The sequence below is a fragment of the Cetorhinus maximus genome, chromosome 2 (assembly GCF_964194155.1).
Source record: "Cetorhinus maximus chromosome 2, sCetMax3.hap1.1, whole genome shotgun sequence".
In the NCBI taxonomy this organism is placed as follows: Eukaryota; Metazoa; Chordata; class Chondrichthyes; order Lamniformes; family Cetorhinidae; genus Cetorhinus; species Cetorhinus maximus.
In genome coordinates this window covers 29,961,712-29,979,523 of record NC_135880.1, presented here as the reverse complement: position 1 = coordinate 29,979,523, position 17,812 = coordinate 29,961,712, and the positions used below count along the sequence as shown (strand labels likewise).

The 17,812-nt window shown below is 45.8% G+C and overlaps 1 protein-coding gene across 1 annotated transcript in view; it reads right to left on the bottom strand.

Moving 5' to 3' along the window:
- The window catches only part of LOC144689907 (cadherin-related family member 2-like), a 46,830-nt gene that overhangs the window by 19,984 nt on the left and 9,034 nt on the right, over window positions 1-17,812 (bottom strand). The window contains exons 5-8 of the mRNA XM_078557413.1: window positions 7,402-7,566; window positions 7,251-7,315; window positions 3,092-3,338; window positions 1,336-1,575 (exon numbers count right to left, since the gene is read on the bottom strand). Of these exons, the coding sequence (XP_078413539.1) occupies window positions 1,336-1,575; window positions 3,092-3,338; window positions 7,251-7,315; window positions 7,402-7,566 (717 nt within the window). The remainder of the gene's footprint in view (window positions 1-1,335; window positions 1,576-3,091; window positions 3,339-7,250; window positions 7,316-7,401; window positions 7,567-17,812) is intronic.

The following is a 17,812-nucleotide window of genomic DNA, read 5'->3' as shown; positions in this document are numbered from 1 at the left end:
ATGATTGGCAGAGTTCCAAACCCCACTAATGGATTCAGATCAGCAAGGGTTGCTGACACAACTGTCAAAGGGACTGTGAATATTTTTATCTTGACAGTGTATGACCACTTAAGACAATTATGGCTTTTTTAAAGTGGTTTTTGAATGACTTTGCTTATTTTGACAGTTTCATGAGCCGCTCACAGACCTCCCAATGTTATTATATGGCTCAAGAGATCTGCACAAAAGTGAATACTGGGTGAGTGAGCATGGGGGAGATGAGGAGACATGGCGGTGGGTGACTGGGCATGGGGATATGAAGGGGGCATGGAGGTATGGAACTAAATGTGGGACTTGGAGGGGGCATGGGGTCATGGAGGAGTATTGGATCATGGAACATTATGGAGGGGGCATCAAGGAGAGGGAAGGTCATGGGGGTGAGGGGGCTGGGGGTGAGGGGGTGCGGTATTAGGCGCCTCACACTCAGCGACCCACCTGGGGTGATGCCCTAGTTAATGAAGGTAGTTCGTCTAACCTGCCGGTCTTGGCATCTGTCTGCCTTCATTCCGCCTCCACCCTGCTTTGGGAGGCAACAGCCAAGAGTCTAACCTGCTCCTGCCACCCCATCATGAAAATAGTGATGAAGGACACTGCCAGCCAGGAGGCAGGATTGCGAGGTCAGGAAATGGCCAGGTCATGATTGCCATCTTGAAGATGAAAATCCAGACCAATGGCTTTTATCTTCCCAATACTTAATTGGAGGATTCAAATGGCAGAATATGTCAAACTCCCAGAGAAGCCTGGGACCTCATCCAAGTCATGTGTCCTTGGGCAGAAAACAGCAGAGGTATCACCCTATTCCACATCATTGGAAAATTATGATCGACATAAAATGGACAAAGTCGCAGCGGGAATCATTTTCCTCTCCAAATTCCGGCTTCACTAGATGGCCTGGCCAATCTCCTCTCCCCAGGCCCAAAATGGAATGTCAGCCCCAATTATCTTTCTGGGACCAATCACAGAAAACCTTCTCTGGGGAGATCTCTTTTTAGAAAAAGTACTTCCTGAATTCTTACAGATGTGAATCAACCTTGAAAGAAAATCATTTGTTTAATCTTGGAGCCTGAGATTTGCTGGATGCTAATTGAGCTGAGGAATTTGAAAGCATTTGCAAGGGCTTGGATTTGAGCAGAGAGGTAGTTGAGTAGCAGCCTTAAAGGTTCACAGTTAAATATCAAAACTATGCTCCAGGCACTGTACTACTCAAGGATATTGCCATTGGAATTCCACTCGCATGCTGTAAAAGTGACACCTCTGATAGAAAATAAAGGACAATATTACTGTTTCATGTCATACCTCCACCTGAATGGCGACTTGTATTGTAGAGTTTTGTGCAGGATTACCGCAGTCTTTAGCTTGCACAGTCAGAGTGATAATTCCATTCAAGGAAGCATCCATGGATTCCCTGTCCAGTGGTTTGACCACAGATATCATTCCAGTGGAACTGTTGATTGTAAAATATTTAGCGGAATCTCCTTCAAAGATTCTGTAAATAATTTTACTGTTTGGGGTATCCTCCTGGTCCTTGTCAAAAGCCTGGGAATGATAAAGTACCAGAACAGTTAACTGGTTACAGCCCTTCCGTTGTAAGTCATATTTATTGAAAGTTGAAAGCTGAACAGCTAATGATTCAGTTTTGCGTCAATAGTTTGATAAAACATCTGCAGCTGTATCTGGAGGCTAACAGCTCCCCTGATGATTTAGTGGCTAAGTGCTAACTGATCTGCATCTATTCTGCAGACGTGTTCAAGCACCTGTGTGTGAAGTTTCACTTTACCTGAAAATAGAGCTGTATAGTTATGTTGACAGCCTACATTGTACTGGAAAAGTACCTCTCCCTAATTGGTGCCTGCAGTATAAAAGAGCCAAAACCCTGTTTCTGTATAGTTAACATCAGCCTACACAATGAAAAATCAGACTGGGTGTAAAATGGCTACTGATTTGTAGTCACTCATTTTCATTAATTCCCAAGGCCAATTTTCAATGCTTGGTGAATAAGATCAGCATTTTCATAAATTAACGACTATTGTGTATTTTTGCATAAATGTCCAAAATGTGAACATAGACATGTAAAGGCATGTGAATATTAGGTTAATAGCAGATTCTTGTAAGAAAAACTATGGCCTTGAAGCTATGGCTGCTTTATAATGCATGGAGATGATTGTGCTCTATGATTATCTTAACAGAAGAAGTGTTAATTTACTTTTTTAACTACTAAAGGAGCAAGGTTGGCAACTCAAGTATTTCCTGTTGGTTGATCCTCTTTTTTATTTTATTTAAGGGAGATATGGAGGAGAAATCTCTTATGGATTAGACAGACAGGCCCTTGTAATGTGGCTGCTTCCATAGAAATGTCCATTGTTTGATCCTGAGTCCTCTGTCCAAGAGGAATAAACTGGGAATATGACAAGTGGTACTTATCTATGTGGTCCAGATTACAGTGCTGATGAAATCAATTGCATGGGGCAGTATGTTCTGATCTAACTGAGCCATAAACCACTCTCTGGTATGAATAGGCTATAGTACTTCTGATATTCAACAGCATGAACTTGGAAAGGGCTGGGACTAGGCTGTCTGCCCTGTTCAGTACAAGAGAGGAGTTTTCTCTTCATTGCTGTGTAACTTGACCATGTGTCTCATGCAGTGCCAGAGGGAAGTGACCAAAAATTCCCCTTATGCAAGAAGCAAAATGATGCAAAGATGCCTTGGAGAAGAATCTGGTGGCATTAGTCAAGACCCCTGGCCCCTGTTAAATAAATAAATAAAATTCTTGACAGCACTTGACATGACTAATAGGATTTCACATCTCCTCTCCAAACTACCACGTAACTGTTGGCAGTAGAGTTTGATTGTAAAATTATGTTTGCAAGCTTTCAGGCTTCCAATAAATGCCCATGTCATACATTAAAATAATGGCACTGAGTTCTGCAATATTCCAAAAGTGAAAAGTCATATGGTTTTACTTCTTGCCTTGTAACTGTGGACGCCAGCATCACAAACACTTCATGTCCCATTCAAAAATAGAAATATTTCATCAGAATTTTCTTCATACCTGAACCTGGACAATATTTTTAACGACGTTTTCCTTAATAAACCCAGTGTAACTATTTCTTTGGAAAACAGGTGCTTCATCATTCGCATCAGAGATGGAAACTTCTATTTGTACATTCGTTACAAGTCCTCCACCATCTCTAGCTTGCAGTGTAACAAAAAGCTGCTGCCTCCTCTCCCTGTCCAAGAATGTTTTATTTTTCACAAAGAATGTCCCAAGCTGTGGGTCCACATCAAATGTTTGCAATCTGTCACGATCAAAGCAAAACATAAATCATTATCTGACTCGTGATTCATGATTTAAGAGCATAAGAACATAAGAAATAGGGGCAGAACCAGGTTATTCAGCCCTTCAAGCCTATGCTGCAATTTAAAAAGATCATGGCTGATATTCTACCTCAATTCCACATTCCTGCAGTATCCCTATATTCCTTAATTCCTTTTGTATCCAAAAATCTATTGATCTCTATCTTGAATATGCTCAACAGCTGAGCATTTGCAGCCCTCTGGAGTAGAGAATTCCAACCCGTTAGTGATTTATCTTATTGTCCTGCACTTTGATCCTAGTGTTTAAATTTTTAATATTAGCTTTCAAAGAAAAATTACTGAATACATTTCAGCTTTCAGTTTGATATATTTTTTTGAGGGGGATGAGCAGCGGCTTTGCCAGATTCAGCTCTTGCATTGTACAATTCTAGCAGAACTTAATGTGATGCATGAAAATAGCCCCAATAACATAAATCTTGTGACTGAGATTAGCAATTTTTGTACAGGGCTTCACCCTGCAACCTGGAATCTGCCTGTGTTAACATTGGAGGAGGGAAATTGTCTGGGCCAGTTAGTTTTTGGGTTCAGACTTGGCACGGTGTCAATACATCTGCCTAAACCTAGATGCCCAATGCCATCCTAAAATGGGGCCTCAGACCTAATTGAAATATTCCAGAGGCACCTCACAGGCAGCTCACTTTCAGGACGGTTGAAGGTAACAAGTTCCTGGGGGGGAGGTGGGGAAGGGACGGTGACAGGATGCTGACAGGGAGGACTAGAGGACTGGATGATTATGACAGGCATCAGCTGGTAGGAGTGCTATGGAGCTGGAAATGGCACCTCTGCTCCTCCAGGCTTCACATTTAAATTTAAAAAGAACCTTTACCTATCTTTTTGGTGGAGGCTACTCATGAGTAAAGCCTGGCCTGGTACTGGTTCCACTCAGGGCAGCCCGGTTTTCTATAGGGGTCCTAAAACAGTCATAATATCCTCAGCATCATAAGCAAGGGACCTAACGCCTGTTTTAAGTGTTGCATCCAATGCCTGAATATCATCTAAGGCTAAAATAGTTTGCAGGTACCCTTGAGCCACAGGGCACACTAAATGAGCACAATAATTAAACAACAGTAACTAACTTCTAACCTTATGGGCAGAATTTTGCCCTCTTCAGGCGTGCGTGACGGGCGGGCCCAGGAACGGTTGCAAAGCTGACCGCCGCCTGTGATCGGGCCCCGTGTGGATTTCATGCTGGCTGGCCAATTAACAGCCGGCCAGCGTGAATCACGCGCTGCAGCGCTCAGCGCTGCCGGGGTGGGGGCGGGAGGAGCGCGAGCATGGAAGTGTGCGCATGCGCAGAGGTACGCTCAGTAAAAGCACCATGAGGCACAGAGCTGCCTCAGGGAGCTGGAGATTTTTAATCAGAAAAACAAAGGTATTAAAAATAATATGACTCTGTCACATGAGCAGGGGCATGTTAAATATATAAGTGTTAAAAGTTTTACATTTTTTTAAAAATCACTGGGCGAAACTTCATCCCGCCCGTGGAAGAGGTTTCGCCAAAAATGCAAAGGCCGCTTGGCCTTTTTGCCCGCCCGCCAACCGAACGGTTGGACAGACAGCGGAAAATTCAAGTCAATTGGGTTCTTAAGGGCCTTAATAGACCGCTTAATTAATGGTGGGCGTGGATCCAACTCCCGCACACGCCCGCCATCCGAAATATCACACGAGTGCGTGATGATGTCCGGGCGCTCACCTGGCGGCATCGCGCGCCATTTTATGCTCGTTCGGGTCAGGCGCATGCCTGCCCAATGAGCGAAAAATTATGGCCTATGTATCCATTATGCATATTTGATTTATTTAAATTAGGACATTAGCACATAAAGCTTTTATGTTTCAATATTTGGACAGTTAGTCTGACCAGATATAAGTCCGCCTATTCAATGTCAAACTGCATTTTGCAGGTCAGGAAGACTTTTAAAGTGCCCAGCCACAGGTTTTAGTCTTTGAGGTAATATCAGATCAGGCCATGGAGGTCAGTTGGCATCAGAGCAAGATTGGGACACACCCATCATTATATTTCTAAGTTTTTTTTATTCATTCAGGGAACCGGGAGCATTCCTGGCAAGGCCAGAATTTAATGCCAGTCCGAGTTGCCCCTGAGAAGGTGGTAGTGGTCCACATTCTGGAATTGCTGCTGTTCATATGTGGTGGGTGCACCCACAGTGCTTTTTTCTGTTGTGGTTTGATGTAACTGAGCAGTTTGCTGGGCCAATTCAGAGGACAATTAATAAGCAACCACATTTCTATGTATCTGCAATTACATGAAGGCCAGACCGGGTAAGGACGGCAGATTTCCTATCCTTGTACTTGAACTCATATCTCCGCAGTATTAGTCCAGGCCTCCAGATTACTAGTCCAATAACATTGCTATTATATTGCTGTCCACCTGTATTTATAGGTTTTGGCATGTTGGCTAAAGATCTCTGTCCCTATAGGCTGCACATCAGCACAGAGGCACTGACAGAATTATATAGAATTACAAAGATATTACATCATCAGCTGCTTCATCATTGGCCTTCTCTCCAACATAAGGTCAGAAATGGAGATGTTTGCTGATGATTGGCCATACGCAGCAAGACCCAGATAACATTCAGGCTTGGGCTAATAAGTGGCAAGTAACATTCGCCACTCTGACTTAGAACTATATCGCTGTTCCTTCACTGTCACTGGGTCAAAATCCTGGAACTCCCTTCCTAACAGCACTGTGGGTGTATCTACACCAGATAGGGCACAGTGGTTCAAGAAGGCAGCTCACCACCACCTTCTCAAGGGCAATTAGGGATGGGCAACAAATGCTGGCCTAAAGAATAAAAAAAAGTCCAAGTTTCCCCTTAAAGGTGCACCTTGCTCTACTTCAACCATTCTGTGGCAAAGTATACCATGTTCAAAATACCTGTGATAAAAATTCCTCCTAATCCCTCTCCTCATTTTGTAATAACATCCTCCCATTAACCCTTCAATACTCACTGCCCAACCAGAGGACCCGCTTCACTCTTTCAAAACCCTTCACAACTGTTTTAAAAAGCTTGATGAAATCTCCTTTTAGCCTTCCCAGCTTTAAATGGAAATTGCCCCAGTGACTCAAGTCTTTCTCCATTCGGCTAAATTTACATTGTACTACCTGCATGGCTGTAAGGGCCTTTCTATAATGAGAAGTCCTAAAATTGCACAGTACAGTAACTGTGGCCTAATCAACATTTTATACAAATTTATCATTACTTCTGGTGGTGGGGAACATGTTCGATCACCCTATTGCGGCTTCCACGTTTATAAAATTGTGGTAACACCAACATGAGTGTTTCAACAGTTCTCAAGATTGTGCTCTCTATGTCTAAGTCCAAATTAGCTAGAAATGTTGAGGGAAAAATCAAATGCGACACTGACGCCTCACCATGGTACGCCACTTGCAACTTTTCTCCATTCTCAATAACACACATTTGGGGGTGTTTTTGATTTTGTATGTTAATATAAGATAGGTGGCAGTCAACCAGCTCTCCTGCTGACGTAATGCATTGACGAATTTCCCACTCCGTTGTTTGATAAGATCATTAAACCATCCAGTAATGGACAATTTGGTGACAATTTAAAGGTGGCTCAGGCTTTGGGAGGCAGGTTATCTAAATAAATAACAATGTTACATTAATAATATCAACACTGCTGGGACTAGTAAACGGTTCTTTGTCCATAAAGAGGTCAATGCGTCGAGATGACAATACATTAAACTTTACCTAACCTTGGATCCAACAAAATTGCCCAATATTGGTGATTTGATATTGGAGTCAGACTGACCAGTGTCACCATGAACAGCTACATCTAAAGATTAGGAAACTTACACACTGTCAGATCCAAGGAGTCGATAGGTGATCTTGCGAAAATTTGAGCTATCAGCATCTGTAGCCTTTGAAAACATAGGGAGATGATAAACATATTGCACATAATTGATTTTAATATGAATTTTGATAAGATCTCACTGCAATTTCTTACGGTAATGCAAGTCACATTGTAGCCGTTTGCACTATCTTCTGGGACTTCCAGTATAAAATAATCTTGGTCAAACACAGGGCTGTTGTCATTTCTGTCTATTATATCAACACGTACGGCTGCAACAGAACTGAACATTTCTTGCGTCTCCATTTCAACAGCAAAAAGCTGAAAGAATGAAAATGGTGTTACTTTGAGAAATTGTCATTCTAATAAAACAACTGAATAGAAATCATACAGGCAGTTAATCAAAATATACCAATAGCAACAGCTATTTATAGAGCACCTTTATTCACAGAACAGTTACAGCACAGAAGGAGGCCATTCAGATTTCATATCCATGCCAACTCTCTGCTAGAGCAACTCACCCCGTGCCCCTCACACAACTTTTCCCTGTAGCCCCGCAAATTATTTTCTCCTCAGTTAATTATCGAATTCTCTTTTGAAAGCCTCGATTGGATCTGCCTCCACCACACTATCAGACAGTGCATTCCATATCCTAACCACTCGCTGTGCTAAAAAAAATTTCCTCATGTCGACATTGTTTCTTCTGCCTTAAACTCGGTGTTGTCTGGTACTCACACTTTCTGCTAATGGGAACAAGCTGCTCATACGAAATCCCCTCTTAATCTTTTCTTCCCCAAGGAGAAGAGACCTGGCTTCTCTAATCTATTCACGTAGACAAAGTTCCTCATCCCTAGAACCATTCTTGTGAATCTTTTCCGCACCTGTCTATTGTTTTCACATCCTTCCTAAAGTGTGGTGACCAGAATTGGACACAAAATTCCAGCTGAGGTCAAACTAGTGTTTTATACATAACATCCTTACTTTTTTTACTCTTATGCCTCTATTTAAAAAGCATTATCAACATAGAGAAAAGTCCCAAAGTGTAAAAGAAAGAAAATGGAGATTAAGCTGAGGAGATAGTAACAGAGCAGCATGGTCGAAGAGATGGGTTTTAAAGAGAGTCATAATGGAGGACAGGGAAGTGGAAGGGTGCAAGGGTTTAGAGAGCAGGTTTTGAGGTATAGGGGCCAAGTCACTGGTACTGGAGCAAACCGAGGAGCAGAATGCACAGGAGGCCGCTGAAAGGATAACTTCATTTGTTGGGAGGATGGAGGGCTGGGGGAGGTTACAAAGATAGGGAGGAATGATGCCATGAGGGGATTTGAACCTAAGGGTGAGAAGTTTAAATTTTGAAGCATTTGGGGAAACCAATGCAGGCGGGTGAGGATAGGGACGACGGGTGAAGATGGGATGCAGGCAGCAGAGTTTTGGATGAGCTGAGAGTGGGGGATGGGAGGCAGAGTCAGAGAGCAGCAGTGGTCATACAGGAGGAAACTGAGAGTTTCTTTCACTTTGACCTATTCAGATGAGACCAGTGGTGGCTCGATGGGCAGATCACGGGAGAGTTTCAGCAGCGTGAGAAAATCCAGGGAAAGCAGTTCAAAAGCGGAAATTGGCCGGAAATGATTTCCAGCTAAATTTCCTTGCAAAAATAAGTTTCTTGTGCTTTTTGTGCACACTAAATATGCCAGAAGGAACAAGGAAATTCATCCCCAAGGACTCTGCTGGTCAAAGTAAGAATTAAAACTCAAAATGACATGCCATGCATTTGAATTTTGGCAACTTAAAGAATTAATTACAAACACAAGTCCTCAGTAATTTCATTCATCATATTTACTCTGTTTTCTTATCTCAGATTAACTAATGAAATGAACTAAAATCAATATAATCAGCTTTTGTTGGAACATCAAACTTAAAAGGCATGCTACTGTGCTGAAAATAGTTGCATGAGCAACAAAACAGACATCCATTGTGTATAGCGCCCACTGTACTATGCTGAGCATAAATCAAACCATTGAATCAAAACAAATCTACCATGGCCAGACATCAGTGAAGGGACAGATTCATGAGAAGGCAATGCAGAGCAACACTGTATCCGTTCTGCAAGAATTCTTGCCAGTTATTGGTAACTGTACCAACAAAAGGTTTCAGCATCTTTAGAGGTCAGTGTTAAAAAAAAAATCACGGCAGTCCCACCGCAGCTGGGGAAGTAGGTGCACGGGGTGTGGAAGGTGTAAGGGAAAAAGTTCGGAGGCTGGCAGGAGTTTGGAGGCTGGAAGGAGTTTGGAGGCTGGAAGGAGTTTGGAGGCTGGAAGGAGTTCAGAGGCTGGAAGGAGTTCGGAGGGAGGGAAGGGGTTCAGAGGGGGGGAGGAGCTCAGAGGCTGGAAGGAGTCCTCAGGAGGGAAGGAGTCCAAGGGAAAGAAGGAGTCTGGGGGAGAGGAAGGAGTCTGGGGGCAGGAAGAAGTCCAGAGGGGGAAGGAGTTCAGAAGGGGCAAGGAGCTCAGAGGGGGCAAGGAGTTCAGAGGGGGCAAAGAGTTCAGAGGGGGCAAAGAGTTCAGAGGGGGCAAAGAGTTCAGAGGGGGCAAAGAGTTCAGAGGGGGCAAAGAGTTCAGAGAAGGCAAGGAGGTCAGAGGGAGCAAGGAGTTCAGAGGGGGCAAGGACTTTGGGTGGAGGAAGGAGTTCGGAGGGAGAAGGGGTTCAGATGGGGGAAGGAGTTTAGAGGAGGGAAGGAGCTCAGAGGCTGGGAGGAGTCTGCAAGGGGGAAGGAGTCCAAGGAGAGGAAGGAGTCTGGGTGGGGGAGGAAGGAGTTCAGAGAGGTAAGGAGTTCAGAGGGGGCAAGGAGTTCTGAGGGGGCAAGGAGTACAGAGCAGGCAAGGACAAGCTATTCACAATATATATTAATGATTTAGATGAGGGAACTAAATGTAGTGTCTCCAAATTTGCAGATGACACAAAGCTGGGTGGGAGGGTGAGCTGTGAGGTGGATGCAGAGATGCTTCAGTGTGATTTGGACAAGCTGAGTGAGTGGGCAAATGCATGGCAGATGCAGTATAATGTGCATAAATGTGAGGTTATCCACTTTGGTAGCAAAAACAGGAAGGCAGATTATTATCTGAATGGCTATAAATTGAGAGAGGGAAATGTGCAACGAGACCTGGGTGTCCTCGTACACCAGTCGCTGAAGGTAAGCATGCAGGTGCAGCAGACGGTAAAGAAGGCAAATGGTATGTTGGCCTTCATAGCCAGAGGATTCAAGTACAGGAGCAGGGATGTCTTGCTGCAATTGTACAGGGCCTTGGTGAGACCACACCTGGAATATTATGTGCAGTTTTGGTCTCCTTATCTGAGGAAGGATGTTCTTGCAATAGAGGGAGTGCAGCAAAGGTTTACCAGACTGATTCCTGGGATGGCGGGACTGATATATGAGGAGAGATTGAGTTGGTTAGGATTATATTCGCTGGAGTTCAGAAGAATGAGGGGGGATCTCATAGAAACCTATAAAATTCTAACAGGACTAGACAGGATAGATGCAGGAAGGATGTTCCCGATGGTGGGGGAGTCCAGAACCAGGGGTCACAGTCTGAGGATACGGGATAGACCATTTAGGACTGAGATGAGGAGAAATTTCTTCACCCAGAGAGTGGTGAGCCTGTGGAATTTGCCACCACAGAAAGTAGTTGAGGTCAAAACATTGTATGTTTTTAAGAAGGAGTTAGATATAGCTCTTGGGCGAAAGGGATCAAAGGATATGAGGAGAAAGGGGGAGCAGGCTATTGAGTTGGATGATCAGCCATGATCATAATGAATGGTGGAGCAGGCTCGAAGGGCCGAATGGCCTACTCTTGCTCCTATTTTCTATGTTTCTATGACCTTGGGTGGAGGAAGGAGTTCTGAGTGGGGAAGGAGTCCATAGGTGGGAAGGAGTCTGGAAGGGGGAAAAGGGTCCAGGGGAGGAAGGAGTCAGCGGGGAGGAAGGAGTAAGGGCAGGTAAGTGGGGAGGAAGGAGTCAGGGCAGGTAAGCGGGGAGGAAGGAGTAAGGGCAGGTAAGTGGGGGAGGAAGGAGTTACGGTGGAGGAAGGAGTAAGGGGAGGGGGTGTCCATGTAAACATGCAAGGGAGGGGTATGTGGATTTAATGACTGCCTCCTGGGGAGCGAAATGAGGGAATGGTGAGAATGAGAGAGGGCAGAGTGAGGTGGTAGGGTGGGGGATGAAGGTGCAATGGTAGAAGTAGAAGGGGCAGCGAGGGTGGTTAGTGGGGACTCGGAGGCAGATATGGACCCTGGGGTTGGGAAGGAGGAGGTCGGGGAGGTCAATGTGGATAGAGGTGGGATTTTCGGGAAGGTAGGGCACTTGCATGTTCACCTGGACATCGCTGAAAGAAAAAGGTTCTGGTTGGTAAGTGACGGTGAGGAGGTGGAGGGTGTTACCGGGGGGATCGACAGTGATGGGGGAAAGGACAAGGATGGCTGGGGGAGGGGAGGGGGTGGGAGACCTGAAGACAAATTTTACCAGCACCATGCTTATAAAACTGAAAGTAAAAAGAGACTCATGTTGGGCGGGAACAGGTGTTGCATGGGAGTGTGCCCATTGGGTGGTGATGCAGCTCAGCTCAGATGAACAACTGAAGGAGAACCCCAGCAGGCAGCATTGAAAATGCTCAGGACACTGAGCTGAGTGTGATGGAGAAAGGATCCACGTGCGCGGGAGAGTGCTTGCACAAGGCCCCCCCCACAATCACACACACACAAACACATGGGCTGGCTGCATGAAGCGGAAATACCAGCGTGGGGAGGATGCAGTGGGAGGACTCGCAAAGCCTGTCAATGCAGCTGAAGGACACTATTCAGTGTAAGTGAATATATTTTCACATTATAAAGTGACAAAGTGTGTTCACCCGTGCAACTACTTGTGATCAGGATTTCTTAACTGTTCTAGGCCTAACACTTCTGGTTGCTACCCTGACATCCGCAGCAGGAGTGGAGGCCAGCAATGGTGGGCCCTGTTGCCTCTGATGACTTCGGCATGCGTCCTGTGGAGAGTCGAGGCTTTGAGTGCCCCAGCTTGTTTTGGCTGTCCTCCTGTGGGCCAGCTGCTCCCTCTGCAGTGACAGAGAACGAGGTTGAGGGAGGCCACAGGCAAAGGGGACTCAGAGGGAGTGGACAATCTCTGAGATTCCTGAGTGGATGACCCAGGGGTGTCTCGTTGCCACTCCTACTCCCTTCGGGTGCCTGAGGTCCCCAGCCTGACTCCTTGAGGGGAAGGAGCAGCTGGAGGGACATCGAGGTGCCCTGTTTCCCTCTCGCATTGCCACTGCAGTAACTCACCCATGGCTACTGCTATAGAGCGCAGGCCTGCACGCATCTCCACATCCTGCTGGACCAAGGTCTCCATGGCGTCCGCCATCCTTCCCATGGAGAACTCTACGTGCACACATGTGGGCACCACTTCATCAAAGAGCAGGTGGTTGCACTCCTCTGACTCGTGTGCCACTCCATTGAGGGCTTCCAACAGCTCTGCATGATATTCCCCCGCCTTCTGCTGACTCTCCATGATGAGTTGGAAGGCCAAAGCCAGAGGCTTGTCATCTGACTCTGACCTCACAGATGCCTCTTCCCCAGCAGTCCTCCGATTGCCAGGGAGCTCACCTGAACCTGCCACGTGTCTGTGCGGTGACCATCAGATTGTGAACCTGAGCCTGCTCTAGATCCAGGTCCGAGGTGTGTGTCTCTGCCCTGGTGGAGGGTGTGGGTAAGGACTGTGATAGGTCTTCCAGGCTGCTTATTTCTAGCTCTTCAATGGAGGAGGTGTCCTCTTGTCTCGTGCTGCTGAGCTGGATGGAGCTGAGGGACTGCCTGCCTGAAAGTGTCGGTCGCTTGGCAGAGCTCCCTGTGAACCAAAGTAGAGATAATTAGTGTGTGGCAGCAGAGTCAAAAGCAGGAGAGAGAGCACTCACAGTTGCATTGAGAGAGGGATGATGTGGTGCAGGATCCTCAGGTGGGTGTTCACCGCCGACCTCACCGTCACCGCAGGCACAGTCCATGTCCTCACCAGTCAGCGTGATGGCACACTCCTCAAACTGAGTGAGGGGCCTAATGTGGGCCACTCCACCCCCCTCTCAGAACCTCTCCCTGCTGATGTGAGCAGGCTTCTCCTGCATGAAAACAGATGGAGTGAGTGTGAGCAGGACACATGGCACTGTGTGGAATGTTTGTGTGGTGAGCGGAGATATGAATGGAATAAGGCTGCGAGCTCCAGAGGGTATGAGCCTGATGGAGATGTGAGGGTGTGTGTGAGAGTTAGTGGAGTTGTCCCTTGAGGTGTGAGATACCTGTGGATGTGTGATGGGTTTGAGAGTGTGTGAGTTGAGAGCGATGAGAAGGGTGACTTACCCTGGCGGAATGGATGAGAGCATCATCCTCTTTCCACTGGGTGGCTGTCCCCTTTTGCAGGGCGTTGGCGCTGACACCCACTGCCACTGCCTCCCATGCTGGATTGGTAACCTTGCTTGCTGGCCTTTGCCCAGGGCAGGGTGTAGAGGACTTCACGGTGGGCCTCCAATGCGTCCAGTCTGTGCTCAAGGGAGGTGTCGCGAAATCTGGGGGCTGCATATTTCCTCCTTTTGGCAGCCATTAGTCCACAGCAGCTTCCCATCCCTTGAAGAGAGCTAGCTCTGTGCAGGGGCAGCCTTTAAACATGGCGCCCGGTTTACTGAAGGCCTGATGTGACAGCGGGGCAGGCGAATGAGAGGCCGCCTCGCCAGTCTTCGAGTGCAGCTGCACTTACAGATGTAGCTTGAGAGTGCATAAAGGTGCGCAGTTTCTCAAGGGCATTGATGGTAAAACTGCTGCAGCACAACATAGGAACAGGTTAAAGGCAAAAAAGTATGGAGGCTGGAAATCCAAAGCAAAAACAAAAATACCTGGAAAAACTCAGTAGGTCTGGCAGCATCTGTGGAGAGGAACACAGTTAACGTTTCGAGTCCACATGACTCTTCAGGAACAGGTTGTTGATTAATTAGGTCAGCCAAGACAAAAACACTTAAAATTCTGAATGTCGAAAGTCCGAAATAAAAAAAAGTGCCAGTGGAGTTAATGCTGAGTTTGTACAAGATGTTAACTGGGCCCACAGCTGAGGTTTTGAATGCAGTTTTGGGCACCAATTTATACAGAAACTATAATAGTAAGTGGATATAATAGCAATGGATCTAATAACAACATAGACTGATTTGGGTGTTACCATGGATGAGGAGAAGGAGTTTAAAATTTAGGACTTTTTCACTAGAGTCAAGGGCAGTCTATAGTCCACTTTGCACTGGGTGGGGTGAGGGGGAGGGGCCGGGGACCAACACAGTTGATGCGTACACCACTTATTCACACCTGACATCAAACTGGTTACCTTTGAGGATCTCAGTGATGTGATCAATTCTGACTGTTGTAGCAGCGTTGATCCATAGAAACCACAGGGATCTTCAGCCACAGTTCAGGCTGTAACATGGCTAGGTACAAAGAAGTGTTCCCTCAGCACTGCCCTGACATTTAGTAAACTTTTAAAAAGCATGCATTACATATTTCCATTTTATAGCAGTCCTCTTTGCATAAGATTAACAATTTGTGCCAGAATATGGGCAATTTTGTCCTGATCCCCCAACAACCAACAGAGCCCTTCAATAAGGCAGGCACAGTTCAGAATAAATGCATCATGGGAATTCCTAGAGGAAATAGGCATTGAAAGGCATTCAGCCCATCGAGTCTGCACCGACAGGCCTACCTGCCTAATCCCATTTACCAGCACTTGGCCCATAGCCCACAGCGAAGACCAGAATACTCCTGGAATTTTAGCTACAATGTTAGGTTGGAGAAGCCAGTTCTCCTTGGAGCAAAGGAGGTTGAGGGGAGATTTGGTAGAGGTGTACATGATTATGACAGGTTTGGACAAGGTAGTCAAAGGGAAGCTGTTCCCATCGGCTGATGGTACAAGGACTGGGGGACACATTTGAAAGGATTTTGGCAAGAGATGCAAGGGGGATGTGAGGCGGAACTTTTTTTACGCAGTGAGTGGTGATGACCTGGAACTCATGGCCTATGAGGGCAGTGGAAATAGAGACAAATTAATGATTTCAAAAGGGAATTAGTTGGGCGCCTGAAAGGAACTAAACTTGCAGGGTTTATGGGGATTACATACCATCTACCATCTACAAGATGCATTGCAGTAACTCACCAACGCTCCTTCAACAGCACCTTCCAAACCCGTGACTTTTATCACCTCAAAGGACAAGGACAGCAGAACACCACCACCTGGAAGTTCCCCTCCAAGTCACATACCATCCAGTTCTTTCACTGTCACTGAGTCAAAATACAGGATCTCCCTTCCTAACAGCACTGTGGGTGCACCTACACCGCATGGACTGCAGCGGGTCAAGGAGGCAGCTCATCACCACCTTCTCAAGGGCAACTAGGGATGGGCAATAAATGCTAACCTTGCCAGCGAAGCCCACATCCTGAGAAAGAAACAAAAACAGGGGAATGGGACTGACTGGATTGAACTACAGAGAACCAGCATAGATCCAGTGGGCCAAAAGGCCTCCTCCTGTGCAATAATTATTCCAGACCCCAAAAATGGAAAAGAAAGAAACTTACCATTTTAAAAGTGAAGGTCGGACCCTTGGAGTTGGGAACTACAGTTCCCGATGGGCCTCAGTGGTTTCTGCTCATGCACCAGCCCTGGAATGGCCACACATGCGTAGTTCGTTCTTCTTTGACAATTTCGGGATCTGCGCATGTGCTGGCCGGAGAATAGCTGCACTTGCACAGTTGGTCAGGATTCCCTGTCTTTGAGCCAGTAAACGGCTCTGCATACGTGCACAGTGGGTTCTTTTTCCTTTTTCTTAATGTAAAGGGAACCCTGCGTCTGCACAGATGAAGAAACAAAAACAAACGTGAAACAGAGAAAAAAAGTCAGATGACTCAGAAGAAAAACAGAGAGGCACAGAAAAAGCTCCCACAAGAGTGGGAGCTGCAGAGAGCAGATTTCCCAGAAGAAAAGCAGAAGGTCCCAGAAACCAGGGAGAGGGACAGAAAAAAGTCCCAGGAAGACAGTTAACTCAAGGAACAAGAACAGGAATCAGAGACAGGTCCTGTTCTGTGAAGTTAAAGTAAGGAGCAGAGGAAAAGTCTCTGCATTAAAGCGAGAGAGCTGCGGGGAGCAGAATTAAAGCAAAGTGGGCTTGCAAAAAGCCAGAAGATCTGAAGAGACAGTGAAAGGTTAGTGACTCCTTTCTAAGGGCCTGTGAAACAGTAGTGTTCTGGTGGCACGGCTGAGTCTCTTAGAGAGTGCGTGGGAGGTGAAGCTTGAATGCACGTGGCCATCCAGGGGAGAGGAACATTGGAGAGAGAGATTGAAACCCTGGAGGTAGATCCTTGCTGAAGATGTCCAAGAGAAAGCGTCATGTGGGAGAAGATTCCAAGTTGAGTTCTTCGAGAGTGGAGTTTGGAAACTCTCGTGTGAAAAACCCTTGTGTGATTCTCACATGGTGTGATGAGCATCTGGGAGAAGTTGATGAGAGATCCATAAAAGTTGCTTTGGTTTCAGGGTGTGGTGTGCCTGACCACAGTTTGATGATTACTATGTGGACTGTATACCTACTGTGAGTATAAGATAGATTTTTGTAACTTGTGTTATCCTTGCGGATCTGTATATATCTGTGAAGGTATAGTTGTGGAAGAAAGAGTAATGTAATATAGTTCTTTTTTCTTGTTTAATAAATGTTTTATTCTTTTGTTTAAAGTTCATCAGCAGGCTCCTGTGAATATGTTCAGTAACCACTCTCTATGTTTCGGAACAAAAAATAAAAGTTAGGATCTATCAAGCCAGATTCCACCCAGGGATCTGGCTTATCCAGTAGTAACATCAGCTGGGATCATAACATAGTGACTCTATGACTCTATCAGTTCTCTCCACTTTCCTAGCTTATATTTATCCTTCAATCAATACCAAAAACAGATTATCTGGTTAGCATGTTTTTCTCTGTCATGTTCTCTGATGCCATCCTTGAAGGCATCAAATTCAGATATCTCAGGATGGGAAACTGCTCAATCTGAGTGACTCCCAGCAATGACCAGAATTTCCAAAGACAAACCTTGTGATTTCCTGTTCAGTATAATCTGTGATTCCTCAGATACTGAAGCAGTCTGTGCTCATATGCAGCAAGACCTGGACAACATTAGGCTTGGGCTGATAAGTGGCAAGTACCATTCATGCCACACAAGTGCCAGGCAATGACCATCTCCAAGAAGAGAAAATCTATCTATCTCCCCTTGACATTCAATGGCATTAATGTGGTGAACTCCCCCACTATCAACATCCTGGGGTTACCATTGACCAGAAACTGAACTGGACCAGCTATGTAAATATTGTGGCTACAACAGCAGATCAGAGGCTGGGAATTCTGTGGTGAATAACTCACCTCCTGACTCCCAAAAGCCTGTGCATCATCTACAAGGCATAAGTCAGGAGTGTGATGGAATACTCCCCACTTGCCTGGAGGATTGCAGCTCCAAGAACACTCAA